Genomic DNA, 14,702 nt, shown 5'->3' with positions numbered 1-14,702 from the left:
AACTGCCCCATCAAGCTATGTCTCAGAGAGGACCCTCAATTTTGTAGAGCCCATTCTGTAATCCACCAAGCTCCTAGGCTGGGGTTGAGGATGAAGTGATATGCGCAGTTCTTACCAGGGAGGTAGGCGGGGTCTTGAAGTAACGGGTAGAGTGCTCCCCACAAAACAATGTCGGCCAGGGATTCTGTGTCCTTTGTTGAAGAAAGAAAAGAGAAAGGTCCACAGGTCAAATACTCAGTTTCTTCCCAGTACACACAATAATCTCTAATGTTTCCTGAACACTTACTATACGCCGAGCACTTTGTTAAGCAATGTACTTAATCCTCACAATTATCCACTGAGTTGGCTACTAATATTATCCCATTTCAAAGAGAACAAAAATCAAGGATTAGAGTTTGGTGATTTTTCAAGATTACACTGCTAGCAAGTGGCAGGATTGGGTTTTGCACTCTGAATATAGCCTTCCATCTTAATTCTTCTATCATACAATTTTCCCCAATCCCCATCTCAAAGCCCAACTCACCCCAGCCAGGAAAGGACAGCTCCGACGACTCAAACTGTAGTCAATGTGAGTGAGGGCTCTCCGGACTGGGCCAAGAACATCTTCCCCCTTCCTGCCTTGGACCACTAAATAGTACAGGGCAGCAGACAAAGCTGGCTAAAATGTGGGGGACACAGGTCAGGATGGCCATGCAGAGCAAGGGCCTGCCTGCCATCCCCCATGTCTCATTCCCACCTGCAGCTCCGTAGCTTCCCATTCCAGCCACTGGTTGGTGAGATCATCTTGTTCCCAGCCAGATAACAGAAAGAAGTACCTGCCCAGGGAGAGAGCAACAGAAGGTGGAATTAGCAGGGCCCACCCACCTATCTAGCCTATTTCTCACACGATAGTGAAATAGTGGTTGCAAATGAAGCCACAGTAAATCAGCGGACGGTAAGCCCTGATTTTATTTGGCCACCTCCCGGCCTTAAGATCCAGTACTGACCGACAGATTGCACTAGTGGAGAAGAGGTAGTTGCCACTATCCAGCTGCAAGACGGGGATCTTGGGCCGGGTTAGGAAGGGGACCACACACTCTGTTGCAGAAGAAGAAAAGGAGTCAGAAAACAAGGAAATGAAAAAAAAAAAACGTTGTTAACTTAGAAGGACGACTTTGCATTGTTCAGGGAAAAAAAGAAGAGAGACGCTGGAAAGATTTCTGGATAGGACGCTGAAAGGGGGCGGGCCCAGCATGAGCTGGACAGACTAGCAGGTGTTCAGCTGAGACTGCCAGTTGGAAGCAACAGATGGGCATTGCAGAGGGGTGGCAGTGGTGGTACCGGGATAGCGCTGTCGCCAAACACTGAGTGAGACACCCGAGAGCAACAGAGTAAACCGGAAGAAAACGGCCCAGAGAACTACTTTTTAAGTCACCCAAACAGACGGTTGGGAAGAAGAGGTAAAGTAAAAGGAATGCATGCGTGTCTGTTTCAGGAGAGGAGACCAGGGTTTCCTAAGAGCAAATGGGAGCCCGAGGGCTGTGATGAATAACCAGAGAGAACGGGGGTTGGAGGTGCCTGACGCGTGCGGGAGAAAGTGGGGAAGGAGGCAGAGGTTCCCCGGGGGGAGGCGGGGCACGAGGAGATGCGGGCGGTACCGGAGAGAAGGCTAGGGCTATACGGAGCGTAATCAAGGGAACGACGACTGAAAGGGCTGCAGGGACAGAGGGATGGGCTGACCAGGAATAACGGGGGAGGCGGCGGACGGTCTGGGGAGGACCGCGGCGGCAGGGACGTCGGCCCCCTCCTCCACCGCCCACCAGCGCCAGCCCGACTACCTTCGGGGCCGACGGTGCTGACAAGCAGCTCCGCTCTGCCCTGGGCCCTGCCCGCCGCGGCCAGCACCGGGAGGCTCCCCGGGGCGCCCTCGCTCACGAACAGTCTCATTTCGCCGTGTGCGCCACGTTGATGCAACCGGAACCGGCCTCCGGCTGGTGGGTTGAGCGTCCCCGGCGACGCTCGCCGGGAAATGGAGTTCCGACCTCGGCCAAGCCCGGGGCACCGTTCTTGGAAATTAGACTACATCTCCCATCATGCAACACAAGGAAACAGGCCCAGAGTATCACAGAGATGGAGAGGCCGCAGAGGCTGCTGTGCTAGAGTGGCGCTTCTTGGGTGGGCGGGCCAGAGGAACCGTTTCCGCCTAGAGCCCCGCGCGGTGGGTCTCTACCGCGGCTGAGAGGCGATGAGGGAAGCCTGGGCGGCTGCTAGTGTTGCTGGAGTGGCGTGGACCTGACGGGGGCTGCCGGCGAGGCTGACTCTCGATTCAGGGTCATAAGAATAAGAATACAGAAAAAAAAGAAAAAGAAAAAGAATAAGAATACAGTTGAGGGGGACTCCCGGGTGGCTCCGCGGTTGAGCACCTGCCTTTGGTCCGGGGCGTGGTCCTGGAGACCCGGGATGGAGCCCCGCATCGGGCTCCTTCTCTGCTTATGACTCTGCCTCTCTTTCTGTGTCGCCCCTGAATTAAAAAAAAAATACAGTTGGGGGCCCCTGGGTGGTTCAGTGGGTTGGGTGTCGGTCCTTGACTCGGGTGACCCCAGGATCCTGAAACGCAGCCCCACATCTGGCTCCCTGCTCAGTGGGAAGCCTTCTCCTCGCTCTGCTGTTTCCCCCTGCTTGTACTCTCTTGCTCTTTCTGTCAGGTAAATAAATAAAATCTTTAAAAAGGGGAGGGGGATTATACAGTCGAGACTCACCATGAACTTAACTTTAGTGACACAGTGGAAATTAAAGTAGGTATCCTGTTAACAAGAAAGCATGGGACTATTAAATACTGATTTGATACCATTCTGCAGCTAGACAGTTTCATTGAAGGTGAGGGGCAGCTCACGTAGCAAGAAGGTCAGACCAAGGGAAGGAAGTAAGAAGGCTAAGAGTTTGGCAGTAAGTATATATTTTATGAGGAGGCACATATCAGTAATTGAGAAAGGGCTCCTTCTTACTCATTTTTGCATCCCTTTAAGAATGATTAATATCTGGGGCACCTGGCTGGCTCAATCAGACGAGCACATGGCTTGATCTTGAGATCATGAGTTCCAGCCCCGTGTTGGGTGTAGAGATTACTTAAATAAATACACTTAAAATAAATAAACTTAGAGATGCCTGGGTGGCTCAGTGGTTGATCGTCGGCCTTTGGCTCCGGACATAATCCCAGAATCCTGGGCCCGGGTTCAGGTCAGGCTTCCTGAAGGGAGCCTGCTTCTCCCTCTGCCTGTGTCTCTGCCTCTCTCTCTCTCTCTCTCTCTCTCTCTCATGAATAGATAAATGAAATCTTTAAAAAAATAAATAAACTTAAAGAAAAAAAGAATAATACCTAATAGTGCTCATGAATTAGGCACTGTTCTAAGTACTTTAATGTATATATTAATTCTCAAAAAACCCCGTGGAGGTTCTGGACCTGTTGAAGTGAGGCCTTGCAGCTTCTGCCCAGGCTTCTTGGAACACTCCAGTAGGTCTGAGCAGCCAAGTAAGAAGCCTCACTACCTTGAGACTGCCATGCTGGAGAGGTCTCATGTTGACACTCTGGCTGACAGCTCCAGCTGATCCTGGCATTCCAACCATTCCGATCAAGGAGTCAGATATGTGAGTGAGGGTCTCCAGACCAACCCATCTGCCTACTGAATATCACTAAGCGACCCTAGCCAATGCCACATGGGATAGAAGAATCACCCAGCTGAGCCCTATCCAAACTTCTGTTCCATGAAATTGTGAGATATAAGAAAAAGGTTATTTAAGAAAATACAAACAATGAGCTTGTTTCTCTCATTCTTGTTTTATAGATGAGGAAACTGAGGCACAGGGAGTTTACTTTGTGCCAGGCACTGTATGAAGCATTGAAGATACAATTATCAACAAAACAGATACAGGTTTATGCCTTGGCAGCGCTCATAGACTTCCTCATAAGTAAAATTATATATATATATATATATTTTTTAAGTTTCATGAAAGTCATAATGGGTAATGTAAAACTTGCCATGGGAGCTCCTATTTAGGGCCCCTACCCAATTCTAAGTAGTTAAGAGAGGCCTTCTTGTGCAAATAACCTTTCAGCTGAGATCAGAATGATAAGAGTTAGCCAGTGAAGATTGGTGGGATTGGAGAGGAAGTGTTTCAGGCAGAAGGAAAAAAAACATGGAAAGGACAGGAGACCTCAGTGCACTTTAGGAATGTGAGGAATTAGTGTGTGGCAAGAGTATGGAGTTTGTGGTAGGAAGCATGAAAAAGGCTAGGCTCGAGGGAGAAAGTCTCTGTAAACCATACTGTAAAATTTGGACTTGACTCTGAGGACAATGAGAAGCCTTTAAAAGGTTAAGTCAGGGACATACATGGCAAGGCATTTTTGTGCTTTCGGAAGGTCACTCTGGCTGCTATGCCGACAATGGACTAGAGGTGAGCAGAACCATATGCAGAGAGACTAGTTCGGAGGCTATATCATCCAGACTAAAGATGATAGTTGTAGAGATTAAAGGAAGTAGGTAGATTGAAAAGATATAGTAATCAGTTAAATAGGAGTGGTAAGAAAACAGGAGAAATTAAGGTTGGCTGCCAGGCTTCTGGCATGGACAATTGGGTATACCCTGCATGTGCACCATTTGCCCTATCATAGTGATTATCATGATGCATTTTCTTATGACATGGCAGGGGCCATATTTATCCTCTTAATTGACAATGCCTAGCACGTTGGTTCCTACCTACCACATATGCTAGCAAGTGTTCAACAAATATTTATTGAACTTAAATTTTTTAATTTTTGTTTTTTTTTTTTTATTTATGATAGTCACAGAGAGAGAGAGAGAGAGAGAGAGAGAGAGAGGCAGAGACACAGGCAGAGGGAGAAGCAGGCTCCATGCAGGGAGCCTGATGTGGGACTTGATCCCAGGTCTCCAGGATCAGGCCCTGGGCTGAAGGCAGGCACTAAACCACTGAGCCACCCAGGCTGCCCCTGAACTTAAATTTAACCAAAAAGTGGTACTGGAGGAGAAACAGTTTTGTGGGGGAAGCGGACAAGTTCCGTTTAGAACATACTGTGTTTGTACTACTTTGGGTATTGTGATATATCTACGTGGAGTTTTTTTTTTTCCACGTGGAGTTTTTCAGTGGAGAGTGGATTAAACTAGAGCTCCAGAGAAAGATCTGGACCAGAGATAGGGTACTCAGCAGCATATGGAGGTCATTTAAGCTGGGAAGAAAATAAGACCACACAGAGTGTATGGAGTGCAAAGGGCACAAGATCTATGACAGACCTCTGGGGCCTAAGAAACAAGTGAAGTTCTTCCTTAGGCATTGGAGAAGGGACTGCTAAGAAGGTAAGGACACCAGCAGTGTTTGTAGAAGGTGAGAATAGACCATTGTGTTGGCTGCCGCTGAGATGTCAACCAACCTAAGGACTGCGAAGTATCCCTGTAAAGTGAAAGTGATCCTAGTGAGGAGGGACCTTGCAGAGGTGAGAGGAAATGGAGACCCCCCATATGTAGGCAACTCTTTCAAGAAGTTTGACTGTAGGGAGATCCCTGGGTGGCTCGGCAGTTTAGCGCCTGCCTTTGGCCCAGGGCGGAATCCTGGAGTCCCCGGATCAGGATCAAGTCCCACGTCAGGCTCCTGGCGTGGAGCCTGCTTCTCCCTCCTCCTGTGTCTCTGCCTCTCTCTCTCTCTCTCTCTCTCTCTCTCTCTATCATAAATAAATAAATAAAACTTTTTTTAAAAAAAAAAGAAGTTTGACTGTAAAGAGAAGAGAGGGATAGGGTGGTAACCAAGGAGGATAGTAAAGGGAAGTTTGGCTAAAGATGGCTGAGACTTGAATATGTTCAAACGCCAAGGGGAAGGAGGCAATAAAAAGGGAGAGGATAAAGTACAAGAGAGTCCACCGATAAGACAGAGAGGAAGAGCTCTGAGCACTTACAAACCCCAGATGAATGAATGATGAGCGAATGGGATAAAGTCGCTGACTCTTGTGGAGGCAGGAAGGAATAGCTGAGGGGTGGGGTTCTCCATATGTTGAAAGTGGAGCCCACTGAGGACAGAAGGTCACTGAGGCCGAATCCCAGTACGAATCCCAGTACTGGGAACCAGCCCTCAGATCACAGGTCAGGGGAGGAGAGCTGGCTCTTTGATGTCACCAAGGGGGGTGGGGCAGTCCCTACCCTACCTCTCCAAAGCCAGACAGAGCCTCACCTTGTGCAGTGGGGAAACTGACAAAAGGGGAAAACAAGAGTCGTTAGGTAAGGTGGAAGCATTAATGTGTGTTTTAAAGCTCCGACAATCAACAGGGGAAGTCAGTTCCCACCTTCCAGCAAGGAAAAGCCAACATCAGTCCCCGATCCCCCCATATGCTGTGAGAGCACCCTGTAATGTGTGTCCAGAGTCCTTGATTCAGTCATAATTTTTTTTAGTTTTATTTTTTTTAATTTTTAAATTTATTTATTAATGAGAGATACACACACAGAGAGAGAAAGAGAGGCAGAGACACAGGCAGAGGGAGAAGCAAGCTCCATGCAGGGAGCCTGACGTGGGACTCGATCCTGGGTCTCCAGGATCAGGCCATGGGCTGAAGGCAGGTGCTAAACCGCTGAGCCACGGGGACTGCCCTGATTCAGTCATAATTAATAAATGCATTGTGTCATTAGTTAAGAGCTGTCCCTAAGCTCCAAGAGGGCAAGACCTGTGTCTATCTCCGCCCCCCCCCCCCATATCTCAGTGGGTAACACTGTTCATTTCACCCAGGGGGCGCTCAGCCAATCCTTGTTCAGAGCATGAAAGAAGGGGCCCACACGCTGAAGTAGGGCTCTGCCCAGGACGCTTAAGTACAAAGGATTGTTTCAAGGCCTCTCTGCTCCCCAAACACATCTTGCTTGGATTGAGAGGATGGTGGTATTTCCACCTCTTCCTCTGACATGGAGCCCCTTTGTGTTTCTCCCAGCCACTTTCTCTTTCTCTCTACTTTAGTCTTATTATTTCTCTGGCTCTGGTTTCTCTGTCGCTCTTTCTTTCCGAGTCTGCACAGGAAGCACGCAACTTTAGGTCTGAGGCTATTGGTAACGGAAACACTGGTGCCTGTGTAAATTTAATAAAGGTCACAAACTTTGTTTCCATTTTTGTCTTTAATTCCTGCCTCTTTGCCTCTGTGTTCCGTCTTGGACCTGATTCTTTCTCCTCATCTTCCTGCGTCCAGCTCAAAAGTCCTACCGCCACCCGGGACCACCTGCTCCTGCCCATGGATCTCCTGATGGGCCCCAGAAGGTACTTGGAGGAAAATCACCAGCTAGCCTGTCTCCTCTGATTTCCTGCCCTGCTGGCCCCAGAGCTCTGCTGACCACATCCTCTCCCACCTTACTTATATACTTCCTCCCCAGTCACATCACCCAGGAGTTCTCAGTCCCCTAAACCTGCCACTGACCCCTACCCAGGCTCTCTGCTTTACCCTCTGCTCTCATTCCGAGGTTTCTGTCCCTACATTCCCCCCCCCCCCAACGCTGCTCTTTGAACCATGTCTCTCTGCTTGGAAGCAGCCAGTCGTGTCCTTTTCTGGATCTCCAGCACCCCTTCTTCCCACAGGTGACAGTATTGCCTGCAATGCTGTCAGGCCGGTGGTGGTCAAGTACCCGGGGGAACCTTGGACTGGGGCCCCAAAACCCTTCTCAGGGATCCCAGCTGTGTGCCCTCTATGCCTTCACTTACACTGGGGCAGATGGCCGACAAGTGTCCCTGGCTGAAGGGGATAGGTTTCTACTGCTTCGAAAGACCAACTCAGACTGGTGGTTGGCAAGGCGCCTGGGAGCACCCGCCACTTCTCGACCCATCTTTGTCCCAGCTGCCTACGTGACAGAGGAATCTAGCCCTTCCCAGAGCCCAACCACCACCAATCCCAGCCAATCCCTCTGGACTCCTGGTGAGTACTCTCTTCCCCTTCCTACCTCCATGGCTTCCAGGAATTTCTGGAAGGATCTCCCTTCCTCCAAGCATCTGGTGACCCTCTTCTCTTATTTCCCTCTGATCAGCTTACACTTCACCCCCATCACCATGTCCCCATTGCCTCTCTTCCTAAACTTTCTAGGTCTCCTGTACTTCCCCATAGCCACCCCTGCTCTTGTCTTCCTTGTGACTTCCCAGGATGAGGGATCCAGCCAAGATCACCCCTCTGATCACCTACCCTCACCCTTTCCATTTCTCTGTTTCCAGGGCCAAAGTTGCATCTTGACTCCAGGGAGGAGCTGCACCTGCCTCAGGAAGCCCCAGGCAGAACGCAAACAAGCTCTAAGCAGCCTCCTCCTCTTCCCCCCAAAATGTGTAGAAGTGTCAGTGTTACCAATTTGAGGCCTAGCCTCCTGAAGCCCTTCCAGGAAGGAGCAAGTGGCAGATCCCTCTCACAGGAAGACTTACTGACAGAGGCCGGTGCCAACAAGGTGAGTCACAGGCCCCTCTGAACACAATGAGCGGTTATTGACTGCCGGGCCTGTTCTAGACGCCACCACAGACAAGGCAGACAGACTCTCTGCCCTCACGGGATTCCCACGGGGGTGACAAACAGAGATCCGTACTGGATGGTGCTGCTAAGTACTACCAAGAAGCATAAATGGGCTAAGAGAGTGATGGAGGTGATCTGGGAAGGCGTCTCCCAGGAAATGGCATTTAGCTGAATCTGAATAAGGAGAAGGAGGAAATAGCGGGGAAACAAACTCTGGAATGAGAAGGAATTCTAGCCAAGGGATAGCACGTGGCAAAGGTCCCGAGGATACGGGAACCTGGCAGGTGACGGGGGCCTGAAAGAAGGCCAACCAGCTATGTTTTTCTCTCTACCTCCTGACTCCTGGCCCAGGGCAGGGTTTTTCCTGTGTCCCCTCTTGCCAGCTCAGGTCACCAGCAAGTCCCATTTAGAGATGTAACTTCCTCGCTCTTCTGGAAGACTTAGCTCCTCCCCTCTCTTACTTACTGGTGGATTAAAGCGGCCCCTCCTCTCTCATGCTCCCCTAGTAAGGGTCCCTGAGCCCTCTCCCTCTCTTCCCTTTCACAGAGGAGAGGGTGAGGGTGGGGCGCTCCCCTCAACCATCCTCCCCAACACACAGAAAGCCTGTTCCCCTTTCCTGAGGCCCTGGGGTAGGGGCGGGGTGGGGGAGAAGGGAAGTTGGCAACAGGAAGTGAGGAGGAGAAAAGCAGAGCCGAGGGAGGGAGTTTAAAAAAAAAAAAAAAAAAACTAGCTGGGGATTAGGGTTTCTTCCCCAGTACCTGGGTCACCCCAGCCAGGAGCTGGGGGTGAGGAAAGAGTAGGGGAGAGAGGAGGAGGTGGTTAGGTGGAGAGAAGACTGGGGAGGCACACAGGCAGAATAACTATCTTCTTCTCCCCCCTTTCCTGGCAGGCAAGACCCCAGCCCCTCATGTCAGAGCACCCTGTCTACTGCAACCTAGTGGACCTTCGCCGCTGCCCCCGGTCTCCCCCCACAAGCCCTGCGTGCGCCCCGCTGCAGAGGCTGGACTCCTGGGAGCAGCACTTGGACCTCAACTCCGGACGCTGCTTCTACATACATTCGCTGACTGGCTGCAAGTCCTGGAAGCCCCCACGCCGCACTCGCCTGCGGGAGATGGTGAGACTCCCCCCTGCCCGCTCCTTTGTCCCCTCAATCCCCTCCTTTCCCCTCCTGATCCCCAAAGGAGCATGTTTTCTCCCTGGGACTGCTATCGGAAAATTGTTGAGAAGGGTGTTGACAGCGAGTTGAGGTGGCATCTGGCTGTCGCTTTGCACCTCACCCCACCCCCCAGAACCCCGGCTCCATGGAGGGGATGCAGACCCTGAGTCGGGACAATGGCCTCCTGCCACCTCAGGCAAAGGGCTCCGAAGCTGACCCAGCGCCCCCAGAACTGTGCGGCCCCCAGGTGAGATTCCCCCCTCCTCCTGGTCGCCGGGAGGAAAAGGCTTCTTTTTACTACTCTTTTATGCAAGACATCCTTCTTCATTACCCATCACACCCCCTGCCTCTCACCCACATCCGCACCCTTCTTCCCCCTATAGCAGCGACTCTGAAGTTGACGTTTCCTCCACCTGTCCCCCCAATTCCCTCCCCCAGGGCTCACCCTGCCTCCGCCAGCGCACCTCCCAGCTCCAGCCGGCAGACCTGCCCTCAGCCTTGCAGCCCTCCCGACCTCTGCCGCAGGTCCTGGACGACCCCCACGTAGGTCACCCACTTCCTTGGGCCCACCAAGGTCCTCGCTGCCCCGCCCCACCCCCAATTCCTGCTCCAGTAGAAACGTCTTCCTCTTTCTGAGGTTCTCTGGGTATCCTCTCTTGCACAGCCGCCTCCAGCCACCAACCGTAGAGGACCTCGCTCCTGGGCCACCCCCTTGGGAAAGCCCTGGCGGCTGGGGGGGGGGGGGAGGGCTGGGGGGCTCATTAGTACCCCTCGCTCCACTCCGCAGGAGGTGGAAAAGTCTGGCCTGCTCAACGTGACCAAGATCGCCCAGGGGGGGCGAAAGCTCAGGTGAGCGGGGCGAACGCAGCGGGGCCTGGGCGGCGGGGTCGTGGGGCCGAGTGTGCGGACCGCGCCGCCGCCCGCGGCTCTGAGTGGCCTTCGCACCGCTCCCCCTGCCCCCTGCCCCCTCCGCCCCTGCAGGAAGAACTGGAGCCCGTCTTGGGTGGTGTTGGCAGGTAACAGCTTGATGTTCTACCGGGAGCCGCCGGCCGCCGCGCCCTCCTCCCTCTGGGTGAGTGGGGGTGTCGCAGCAGGGGTTCGGGAAGCCGGTGGGGCGGGGGCGGGGGCGGGGGTGGGGGAGGGAGGTAGAGGAGCCAGCCCGGCCGTGTCCTCTCAGTTCCCCGGGTGGGAGCGAGGCTACGGTGGAGCCGTGCCCGGGCCTCAGTTTCTCCTGATTGCCAGGGACCAGCGGGTAGCCGACCCGAAAGCAGCGTGGACCTGCGTGGGGCAGCCCTGGCCCACGGTCGCCACCTGTCCAGCCGCCGCAACGTCCTGCACGTGAGTGCCCTCCCGCGTGTACCCCAAAGTCCACCCGACCCGAGGTGCGCGCGGGTGGCCGTTGGCCCCCCGGCTTTTCGGCTCCTCTCCGCTGACTCCAGCCCTTTGTGCGCTGGTGCCTCAGATCCGCACGGTCCCTGGGCACGAGTTCCTGCTGCAGTCAGACCACGAGGCCGAGCTGCGAGCCTGGCACCGCGCGCTGCGGGCGGTCATCGAGCGCCTGGTGAGGGGGGAGAGGTGGCAGGTGGCGGGCGCCGGCGGGAGGCTGGGGGGCGCCGTGGGATTCCGCGGTGGTAGGGACCGGCGCTCCGGGGCAGGGCCGGGGCCGGGCCGGGTCCCCTGGCGTCGCCCGGAGCGGCAGGTTTGTCTCCTCTCCAATCTCCGACTCGGGCCGCCCCCTCCGGGCCTAGGACCGGGAGAACCCGCTGGAGCTGCGCCTGTCGGGGTCGGGGCCCGCGGAGCTGGAGGAGCTGAGCGGCGGGGAGGACGACGAAGAGGAGTCGGAGCCGGTGTCCAAGCCGCTACTGCGGCTCAGCGGCCGCCGGAGCTCGGGTGAGGGCAGGGCCGGGGCGACCCGGGGGACCCGGGGCGACCCGGGCTCCGGGGCGGCTCTCACGCCCGTCCACCTGCCTCCCGCAGGGCGCTGTCCCGAAGGCACCGAGCAGAACCGCGTGCGGAACAAGCTGAAGCGGCTCATCGCCAAGAGACCGCCCTTGCAGAGCCTGCAGGAGCGCGGCCTACTCCGCGGTGAGTGGACCCCGCGCCCTCCTGCCTGCCCCTGCAATGTTTCAGCAAAGCGTCTTTTCGGTCCTGATCTGGGCATCAGCTCCCTTCGTGGGTGAGCAAGCCTCAGTGAGACTCAGGGGAGAGCGCCCTAAAGCTGGATCACTGGTCTTCTGCTCCTCTACTGCTTATTTTTTTTTGGCGGGGGTGGGGGGTGGGGGGTGGGGTGGGGTGAGGGTGTAGCTCCTTGCCCAAGCCTAGGAAAGGCAGCAGGGAGGGCCAGCCCAACTTTGGGGTGAAAACCTGTGCTGAGAAGAGCTTCCATGGGTGATGCTGCCACAGGCTGCCCACCTCACTCTGTGCGTCTCCAGATCAGGTGTTCGGCTGCCAGTTGGAATCACTGTGCCAGCGGGAAGGGGACACGGTGCCCAGCTTTGTGCGGCTCTGCATTGCTGCTGTGGATAAGAGAGGTCACTTTTCCAGAGACCCCACAACCTCCCCTTCCAACAGGCCAAAGCCTGGAGTCCCCCGTCCCCGTCCCTAGTCTTCCTGCAGCCTTCTTCCTCTCCACCCTTGCAACTCTCGCCCGTTCCCCCCTTACAGAACTTAGAGCAAGAGTCCTTATCTGCTCCCTGCCTCATGTCCTAGGTCTAGACGTGGATGGCATTTACCGGGTGAGCGGGAACCTGGCTGTGGTCCAGAAACTTCGCTTCCTGGTGGACAGAGGTGAGGAGGCTAGTGGGCACGTGAGCACTAAGAATTCATGTCTCAGAACCACAGGCAGTTTCTCAGGGTCCCGGGAGAACAGGGAGGTCTGGCTAAAACTGCGTCTTACCTCTTGACCTCTTCTCATCCGTGTTGCAGAGCGGGCGATCACCTCCGATGGGCGGTACGTGTTCCCAGAACAGCCAGGACAAGGTACTTACATGGAAGGCCCCTCAGACCCTAAAACATCCGACATCCTCCCTGCTCCTTCTGGATCCCTCTACGTCCTGCTCCTGGGTGGCTTGTCCCCATCCCCCACCTCTGCTGCCTTGCTTCTGTGTGGATCTCCTAGGTATTCCAGTGGTCCACCTTAACTGGATCTCCTCCCAAACTCATGACCTCCCAGTCTCTGGGTCTCTCTGGTCCTCCATAAGCCCCGAGCCCCTCTGTACCTCCTTCTCCTCCCAGAAGGCCGACTAGATTTGGACAGTGCTGAGTGGGATGATATTCACGTGGTCACAGGAGCCCTGAAGCTTTTTCTCAGGGAGCTACCCCAGCCTCTGGTGCCTCCACCGCTCCTGCCGGATTTTCGTGCTGCCCTTGGTAAGGGACGAGAGCTTTGGGCAATACTCTTAGGTATAGGGGTGAGGCATATAGGGTCAAGACTAGAGTTTCCCTTACACCTTGTGATCCCATCCTGAGCACAGAGGTGGAAAACAGGTTTCAACTCCTGTACCAACTCCAGTTATTTGTGTGTGTGTGAGAATGGAATATTTAGAGGGCTGAGTTAAAAAGAAGTTTAGGGACACCTGGGTGGCTCAGCGGTCTGCCTTTGACTCAGGGCGTCATCCCTGAGTCCCAGACGAGTCCCACATCAGGATCCCTGCAGGGAGCCTGCTTCTCCCTCTGCTTGTGTCTCTGCCTCTCTCTCTCTCTCTCTCCCTCTCTCTCTCTGTCTCTTATGAATAAATAGGTAAACTCTTAAAATAAAAATAAAAAGTCTAAAGCTTCATTTAGGGGCACCTGGCTGGCTCAGTCAGTAGAGTGTAGAGTAGAGTGTGCAACTCTTGATCTCAGGGTCAGGACTTTGAGGCTCATGCTGGGTGTAGAGATTACTTAATATTTAAAAAAATGATAATAAAGCTGCAGTTGGGCTCAGTGGAAAAGAAAGCTGTGGTAGATTAATGGTGCCTTCCGTGGGGGTGGGAAAGAGTAGCGAGTCTACCCTAGCCTCACCCCTGTGCCCTTCCCTCACTCTTTCCCTCTAGCACTCTCCGAATCAGAACAGCGCATCTCTCAAATCCGAGAATTAATAGGCTCAATGCCCAGGCCCAACCATGACACTCTGCGGTACCTCCTGGAACATTTATGCAGGTCAGGAAGACTGAACATCTTTGTGCACGTGGAGGGAGGGTAGAGCGGGGCATGCAGCAGGGACTGTGTTCAGATGCAGTGAAGATAGGGGACACTTATGTTTCTCACCTGCTCCGCAGGCAGATGGAGGAAACAGGCAACCTCTGTGCAGGGCATCAGGTGGGGAAGCGGGGATCAAGAGAGGCCCAGGGATGCTGTGAGGGAAATGAGGGCGATCTCACCTCTCCCTTCTCCCTGCCTCTTTGTCTCCTGTTGGGACAGTGGTCGTGGCTTATTTGGCTGAGCTGGGCCTGGGCAGTGACTTCTGAGAGAGGATAGCCGTTTGAATTAGAGTTGCCCAGTCTATGAGACTCTAGGAATGGTCTCTGAAGCTGGGAAGAGGCTGGCAAATCTTGGGTTGTATCTTCCAAGTTGTATCCTGATGGGACCCTTCTCCCCAAGGGTCTCATCTCCATTCCCCTTGTGGGGCTCTCGGCTTCATTTCCTTCAGCCACCACACGGAGGGGTCCCAAAGCGAACTCTTTCCTGCTCTGACCTTTGAAGGGTTAGATTTATTTGAAGTGGTGAAGCTGCTGCCTTACAGCCCCTTCTCCTGATCTTTGCTCACAGGGTGATAGCACACTCAGATAAGAACCGCATGACCCCCCACAACCTGGGAATCGTATTTGGGCCTACCCTGTTTCGGCCAGAGCAAGAGACATCTGACCCAGCTGCCCATGCTCTCTACCCTGGGCAGCTAGTCCAACTCATGCTCACTGACTTCAGCAGCCTTTTCCCCTGATTGGGGCAAGGAGGAAGACAAAATGTGTTTCCACTGATCTCTGTTGGGTACCCTTTAGTGGGGGGTGAGGATAGTAGATGTTCTGTTTTGAGGACATCCCATTAAATCCTGTGTCTCCCAGA

The 14,702-nt window shown here is 54.0% G+C and overlaps 2 protein-coding genes across 8 annotated transcripts in view; one reads left to right on the top strand and one right to left on the bottom strand.

Annotated features, from left to right (window-relative positions):
* The window catches only part of MARS1 (methionyl-tRNA synthetase 1), a 22,025-nt gene extending 15,934 nt beyond the window's left edge, over positions 1–6,091 (bottom strand). The window contains exons 1-6 of one of the 2 annotated variants that reach the window (XM_025476858.3): positions 5,942–6,091; positions 1,818–2,500; positions 987–1,077; positions 737–815; positions 524–658; positions 116–191 (exon numbers count right to left, since the gene is read on the bottom strand). In XM_025476858.3, coding sequence (XP_025332643.1) covers positions 116–191; positions 524–658; positions 737–815; positions 987–1,077; positions 1,818–1,926 — 490 coding nt within the window. In that variant the 5' untranslated portion in view covers positions 1,927–2,500; positions 5,942–6,091. The remainder of the gene's footprint in view (positions 1–115; positions 192–523; positions 659–736; positions 816–986; positions 1,078–1,817; positions 2,501–5,941) is intronic. The other variant, XM_025476857.3, reaches the window with a different exon arrangement.
* ARHGAP9 (Rho GTPase activating protein 9) lies at positions 1,291–14,702 on the top strand. 6 transcript variants are annotated; one of them, XM_025476862.3, is made up of 19 exons: positions 1,291–1,439; positions 7,211–7,278; positions 7,594–7,927; positions 8,218–8,441; positions 9,393–9,617; positions 9,793–9,906; positions 10,098–10,202; positions 10,447–10,508; positions 10,641–10,731; positions 10,902–10,997; positions 11,122–11,220; positions 11,408–11,549; positions 11,637–11,744; positions 12,092–12,190; positions 12,369–12,446; positions 12,585–12,638; positions 12,894–13,028; positions 13,694–13,799; positions 14,409–14,702. In XM_025476862.3, the coding sequence occupies exons 3-19, from the start codon at positions 7,612–7,614 to the stop codon at positions 14,578–14,580; spliced, it is 2,226 nt and encodes a 741-aa protein (XP_025332647.1). In that variant the 5' UTR covers positions 1,291–1,439; positions 7,211–7,278; positions 7,594–7,611; the 3' UTR covers positions 14,581–14,702. The 6 variants fall into 6 exon arrangements, with proteins under 6 accessions (XP_025332647.1, XP_035552272.1, XP_025332644.1 ...); XM_035696379.2 differs by lacking the exon at positions 1,291–1,439 and having other exon boundaries at positions 7,200–7,278; XM_025476859.3 differs by lacking the exon at positions 1,291–1,439 and having other exon boundaries at positions 7,227–7,278; positions 12,897–13,028.

Source organism: Canis lupus, chromosome 10, assembly GCF_003254725.2.
Source record: "Canis lupus dingo isolate Sandy chromosome 10, ASM325472v2, whole genome shotgun sequence".
In the NCBI taxonomy this organism is placed as follows: domain Eukaryota; kingdom Metazoa; phylum Chordata; class Mammalia; order Carnivora; family Canidae; genus Canis; species Canis lupus.
The sequence above is the reverse complement of the archived record's forward strand: the minus strand, read 5'-3'. Positions and strand labels throughout refer to the sequence as shown.